This window comes from Berghia stephanieae, chromosome 13 (genome assembly GCF_034508935.2).
Source record: "Berghia stephanieae isolate SIO BIC M18660-M18661 chromosome 13, UCSD_Bste_1.3, whole genome shotgun sequence".
Lineage (NCBI taxonomy): Eukaryota > Metazoa > Mollusca > Gastropoda > Nudibranchia > Aeolidiidae > Berghia > Berghia stephanieae.
Window position 1 is genome coordinate 28,067,766 of NC_088372.1, and position 7,500 is coordinate 28,075,265.

Consider the following 7,500-nt stretch of genomic DNA (forward strand, 5'->3'; position numbering starts at 1 on the left):
TTTGTTTTTTTTTTTTTGGTAATTTTTTTTTTTTGTTAAATGGGGTTGGTTTGTCAACGAGGACAGAATTAATGGCAGATCTAAAAAAAAATTATGATTTGATTTACCGTTTGATATACAAACAAATTGCAAAGCTATTTTTTTTTTAAAGGGTAATTCTATCACCCGTTAACTCAAATGCTTATTTAGAATATCTGCTTGAGCATAATGATCGGTCCCTAATTTGACCTTGGCATTGAAAATAGCCATCTGGCTACCCTGTTGCCAGATTCATTTGCGAGCACCTGCAGACTTTATTACCATTACCTGACCGATTTTTTATCGTTGATGGCTCAAAAGATTTGTCTCGATCTATGTTATTTTCCACGATACATAGAAGTACATGGTGTCCCATAAGTTTGGAACCAACAAGAAAAGTTTACGGAGAAACAAAGCAGTGTGGCTAAGTCTGACACTGGCCAAAAATGACGTCAAAAGACAAGTCTTTGGCCACAAAATAAAACAAATCCTGAGTTGTAGTATTCAATAAGTCAACTAATGGGATCATGGGATCAGACGATGCTAAAACCTGAAGAAAAAAAATGACGTCAAACTATAAGTTCTACCTAGTGTCAGGCTATAGATAGACTGCGCTTGGCCAAGGAGTTCACAACATTGCCATCCGGAAGTATAACGGACCAAAACACAAACTCTGTGTAACCATGATCTTTGATAGTCTGGTTAATACAGTTTAGTGAGAACAACTCACAAACGCGGATGGCAAAAACAATAACAAAAGCCTGAGTGGCGTCATCTTTGAACTATCTATAAGTTAACGATGGGTACGGCCTGACACTAGGATCCACCAAGATTTATCTTTTGACGTCATTTTTTAGGTTTGTTCAGCGTCCAGTGAGTTGTCGTTAGTCGTGCTCAAGAAAACAAGTGATATCATGGGTTTAACTATTGAATACAAATCACGATTTGTTTTCTTTTGTGACGAAAGACCTGTCTTTTGACGTAATATTTTGGTCAGTATCAGGCTTAAATGTTTACGATGGCTACGGGCTGATTGCTTCCGGTTACAGGCAATAAGTAGGGTAGGGTTTTGTTGCCGCATTCGGACATGTACCGACTGAAGAAAGAAAGCTGTGGTAAAGGCGCTTTCTTTCAATATGTACAATACCATTTACAAATGTGCAAGGGCTATATTGGTTGATTTGGTTCCTGGCTCCGCCCGCATCCATCTTTTAAAAATGGATTACAGCATTTTGAAAATACAAAAAAAAAAAAAACCAACAAAAAACGATAAATGGTATATATCGCCTCTTACTTTTTTAAGTAAGTCTTTTCTTTAATTATGTTATTTCTTTCGTATGTACATATATATTATGTTTTAAGTCATTTTATTCTGATTCTGGCATCACCTTATACTGTAAGCATGACACGCCACTGCAAATGAGACACTTATGTCACAAATAGAGTAGATAGACTATAATAATAGTATTATATTATATATACAGGGTTATCGAAATGATAACGTGCTGATTCATAACATTATGTTATATTTAACAATAGTTTATCGACGATTAGCCCAAACACACACACACACACACACACACACACACACACACACACACACACACACACTACCGTACCGGCCTAGCTAGAGCAGGGACAACGGCAGGACCGGTGATGTCAATGACCTCTCGTACTCTGGCTTACTGACCCCAGCGATCAAATCTCCCGATTCATGACAAACAAAGCCCACTATAGTCATATTTTCCTTCTCTCCAATACCAGCTATTACCATCGAATGTTATGGCAAACCCGGCTCAGCCCGGCCTGTCAAAATAACCAAAGCACTCACCATATTAAGACTACTAAAAGGTTCCGTCTATAGATAGAATGCGCTTGGCCAAGGAGTTCACAACATTGCCATCCGGAAGTATAACGGACCAACACACAAACTCTGTGTAACCATGAACTTTTATAGTCTGGTTAATACAGTTTAGTGAGAACAACTCACAAACGCGGATGGCAAAAACAATAACAAAGGCCTGAGTGACGTCATCTGCATACTATCTATAGATAGTATGCACTTGTCTAAGAAGTTCACAACATTGCCATCCGGAAGTATAACTGGCCAACACACAAAACTGTGTGTAACCATGATCGTTTATAGTCTCGATAATATTGTTCAGTGAGAATTACTCATAAACGCGGATGGCAAAAAACAATAACAAAGACCTGAGTGACGTCAACTTCGATATATCTATAAATGATATCCTTCATGGCCTCCAAAGCGCAGCTTTTGTTAAATTATAGATAGTATGCAGATGACGTCACTCAGGCCTTTGCTATTGTTTTTGCCATCCGCGTTTGTGAGTTGTTCTCACTAAACTGTATTAACCAGACTATAAAAGTTCATGGTTACACAGAGTTTGTGTGTTGGTCCGTTATACTTCCGGATGGCAATGTTGTGAACTCCTTGGCCAAGCGCATTCTATCTATAGTCTGGCACTTCCCTAAAAGCCACGTCACAATAGACACAAAGATAATCACACCTCTCGGACAGTCGTCATAATGTAAACAATGGCAGTGATTGGTCAACGTCGCGAACTAACTACTCAGGTTTTACTATCAAAGGCATGTGTCTAAGTAAAATAACTACTGTTCTACCGCTTGATTTATCGATCGAACATTTAAAACTGGGTGTGAATTTAAACGTTTATAATATGATCGAGAAAATAGTATGACAACTAGTAACTAATCATCATATAAACAATAACAATGATCAGAGAGAGGTCGAATTCATTCACTTTATTGTGTAAAGACAACAAACTATGTTTGTCCGAGCACGTGTGTAGATGTTTTAATTGGTCAAAAACACACTGGTTAATACAGTTAATACATTCCATTTCACAATGCAAAGGGGCAATCACCTTAAGAAAGTTAAAATCGAGTTGTCGTTATTAGATGCATTGAATATAACTCATCGTATAGATAGTATGCGCTTGGCTAAGAAGCTCATAACATTGCCATCCGGAAGTATAAAGGACCAACACACAAAACTGTGCGTAACCATGAACTTTTATAGTCCGATTAATACAATTTAGTGAGAATTACTCATAAACGTGGATGGCAAAAAACAATAACAAAGACATGAGTGACGTCATCTTTGTTCTATCTATATTTTTTTTTGATGTCCGGGTTAGATGCATTGAATATAACCCATTGTATACTTTCTTTTGATGTCCGTCGTCATGTAATGTGATGTAGTTTTTTTTTGTTTTTTGTTTTTGGGGGTTTTTTTTGGCCGGTGTCAGGCTGTGAGTTCACGATTGCTTCAGACAAAGCCCTCTGTTATTGATCAGTCTCATATCAATGGGAGCGATCTATATTCATGTTTTCGTCCAACCAGTTCATGAGTCACATGATTTGTTGCTGTCCAACGATTGGATATATCTTAACAAATGTAGTCACGCTGCTTTGTTTATGAAAGTTGTAAACACACCCATGTGTCAAGCTGAATAAACTGACCAATCATGATGTTAGATATTTAAAAAGCTGTGAACACTTTTCACTAAGTGGGTCACTTTGAGCACATTTTGCAATGTGACCAATGACCTCGAGCACATGGAAAGTTAATATAAATCATGCCCATTGCAGCTCAAAGCTATGAGTATCATCATCTAGTCAGCTGATCCTGCGTCGGACGTTGCTTCCCGAACTTTCTTGCGAAACAGATTACGGTTTTCCGCCAGTCTACTTGCTTGAGTTGCTGTCATTCCCAGCCATTCACATATATCTTGTTCCCAGCTTCTTGTTGGTCTACCTCTTCCTCTCTTGCCGTCTACCCTTGTCTGCAGAATGTGCTTTTCTAATGATTCGTGGCAATGAGTATATCATACCAAAATCAAAAAAATCCATTTATCTGTTTACTTGACATATTTGTTGGGACTGTTTCTTGCCCATCAGATCATAGCCTTCGATCAGATGGACTTGTAAATAGGGAACAAAAAGTGTGGTGTCAAAATATTGGTTCCAATCTCATTAGAAGTGTAAAACCACTCTTCCGGAGAACGGGAACGTGATACATAGCCTTGTGTAACTGATCTTCTGATTTAAGAGATATTACACCTTATTTTCTTGTCTAAATATAGGATGATCGTCAATAAAGATCATTCATCCTCGCTCTTTTACGTCCCGTAATCTTAATAATCTGCCTATACATCTTGCTGCTAAAATAGTTATGCCACCTTATGATTCTATAGATAGTATGCAGATGACGTCACTCAGGCCTTTGTTATTGTTTTTGCCATCCGCGTTTATGAGTTGTTCTCACTAAACTGTATTAACCTGACTATAAACGTTCATGGTTACACAGAGTTTGTGTGTTGGTCCGTTATACTTCCGGATGGCAATGTTGGGAACTCCTTGGCCAAGCGCATTCTATCTATACACCTTGCTACTAAAATAGTTATGCCACCTTATGATTCTATAGATAGTATGCGCTTGGCTAAGAAGCTCATAACATTGCCATCCGGAAGTATAACGGAACAACACACACAACTGTGTGTATCGATGAACGTTTATAGCCAGGTTAATAGAGTTCAGTGAGCATTACTCATAAACGCGGATGGCAAAAAAACAATAACAAATACCTTAGTGACGTCATCTTCGAACTATCTATAAACGTTCATAGATACACACAGTTTTGTGTGTTGGTCCGTTATACTTACGGATGGCAATGTTATGAGCTTCTTCGCCAAGCGCATACTATCTATATGACCCATTCCTTATTAGTCCTCCGAAGTACTGGTTAAATACACACTTCCAAGGAGGAAGAGTAGAAAGTGTGACCTTACGAGTTTTCTGCCCTATTATTGATATCATAAATAAAACTTCACGTGGAAATCTTGTGCTCGCTCTAAAACCAATTTCTGAGGCAGATTTAGGGCAAACCCGATACCTACATTCACGAATATCAGGTAACTTAGGGTGCCAAGTGCCCTTTGTTTATAGAATGTGCGGGTACTTTTAGTAACAGAAAGCCATTACAGTGTACGACAATTTATTTTAATGAACAAAGGACGCTTCAAGACCTACATTACCAGATATTATTGGGTTTGCCAGAAGATTAGCAATAAAATCAAGTGACCCGATTATTTGTCTCTGGTACAAGAGAAGTAAATATCTTCCTCATTTTATGGCCCCAGATGGTATATGTGTTATACGTATCTGTCCAACAAATAAATGTATGTTGGTTTCGTGGTGTGATTTACCCCCAGCATGTGGTTAGTTAGAGTTTAAATAACATCGAATGGAAGCATCGGAATATTTCTTCCCTTCAATAAATAGTATCCATTTTATTTTAAGTTATCATAGTTTGTAGCCATAGGCCGACCCGGCCTTGACAAATTTATAACCAAATTTTAGTATTCATATTACTAACGAAAGAGTGAAAATGGAGAGGCTTCGTATGGGAACAAACGGTATTTTCACGATCACCGGCTTCAGGCAGCCCCTACCGTTTTCTAAATATATATTACATGTATTAGTGATTGATTCGAGTCAATAAAATTACAAAATAATACATGTATAAAAATTGGCAACAATGCGATTAATTCAGCCATGACGATGGGATATTACAAATAGATGACATAGTCCTTACCCGTTACCACGGTACGATTTCTGTGACCAAACACCCAAAGGCGTCAGTTATACCATATTAATGACAATCTTGCATCCGTCGAAGTCGAGTTACTGTTATATCTGATTAGTTTATGGATCTCTTGACTGAGTGCTCACTAATTCTGACTGGCAAACAATCAATATATACCTGAGACTCTGAGAAGATTAATTCTTGTAGTGATACGGATTCTGTCCCTATTAAGTTATATAGGAGACGAATATTAAAATAGAGAGCCGTCATTTAAATAACATAAAAATTGGCGAAAGGAGTCTGGTTTGTTTTGTGACGCAGCTGGTATAAGTCTTTTGACCTGACATCCTCCTGTTTGAAACATGCTGGCTACTCGACCAATCAATATTCAAACAACAGACCGGAAATGTCGCATACTGATAAATATCCTTACGATTAATATTGGAGAGGCCGAAACGAGACGACAGCTGCTCAACGTTGATTAATTGCTTACCGTACACTCAAAGTGATTGGCGCAGTGGTAAAGTGACCAGGCTAGCCTATTAAGATAGTATTGACGAGTTCATACCTATGTGGTGTCAATGTGGTCCTTGTTTGAGGATTGGTAATCAAAGCAGGTCCCTGTGTTTGCGAGGCCCCAACCAGCCTCTGCAGCGAGGACTCACCTGCATTCGTATAATGTCACAAACCCACCGGGTGGCTGAGAGAGGCCATCGTGAACTTATAGCCTGACACTGCCCAAAATATGACGTCAAAAAACAAGTCTTTGGCCGCAAAAGAAAACAAATCGTGAGTTGTATTCAATAGTTCAACCAATAAAATAACTTGTTTCCTTGAGCTCTACTAACGACAACTCACTAGACGCTGCATAACTTTAAAAATGGCGTCAAAGTGTAAGTCCTAGAGGGTTCTAGTGTCAGGCTATATTATGTTAACGATGGCTACGGGCTGTGTCACAATGCAATGTTCTACCAGATACTTTACTGTCTCCTAGCGCAATTAGCGAAAGCCGCCAGACCAGTGTTGCAGGATGGCTCTCAGTTTGCAGGACCTGGACCTTAGCCTGTTGCCAGTCACCTTGTGTCTCCTTCCACTGGAACCCCGGCATTTCTCCTCCAGTTCAATGGGGACGACATCCCCACAGTTGATAGTTTTTTATCATGGGAAACCATGGGATAGTTTCAATCCAACGCCAATTCGTCATTCACCTCTGTGTCCATCGAGCTTGTCCATGACACCTTTTCTTAGGAGGTTCAAATCTATATCCTGCCTAGCCACAGTTGATAGTTTCTTTCTTAAGATATCTTCAATCCAACGCCAATTTGTCATTCACCTCTTTGTCCATCGGTCGTGTCCATGGATCTTTGGTCTCCCAACCTTTTTTTCTCTCCTTTGCTTTGGGTGTTAAAATAATATGTATCCAGCCTTTCACATTGTAACGGTGTGATGTTTTGCATCACTGTGTCAATAGTATGATATGCTTACAAACTGGAGGGCCATCCAATCAAGCTGGTGGCCAAGTTCAAGGTGATTATGAGCGATGCTGGTGAACCATATCCATCCTAAATACTTGCCTGTCACCCAAAGCAATCCCCCCCCCCCCCCCCCACCCACCTACAAATCCTGGGCATCACTCACAATTTTAACACAGGCAACTTTAAAAAATGCATGGTGTCGTCGGGTGTAGCGATGCAATTCCCTCATCCGAGTGTCAAAACATTGTGTTTATTACACACAAACCGTGGGGCTGATAAATACGACTGCTTGGCATGTACCCAAGGTAGCTGTTATGTGATGAACCCAACGAAGTGCAAACAAACAAACAATGACTGGTTGGTATTCTCACCATATAA

The 7,500-nt window shown here is 39.3% G+C and overlaps 1 protein-coding gene across 1 annotated transcript in view; it reads left to right on the plus strand.

Moving 5' to 3' along the window:
* The first annotated feature begins 6,677 nt into the window (after positions 1 to 6,677).
* Positions 6,678 to 7,500, plus strand: part of LOC144959274 (uncharacterized) — a 19,972-nt gene continuing 19,149 nt past the window's right edge. Inside the window, exon 1 of the mRNA XM_078891816.1 lies at positions 6,678 to 7,014. Coding sequence (XP_078747942.1) covers positions 6,678 to 7,014 — 337 coding nt within the window. The remainder of the gene's footprint in view (positions 7,015 to 7,500) is intronic.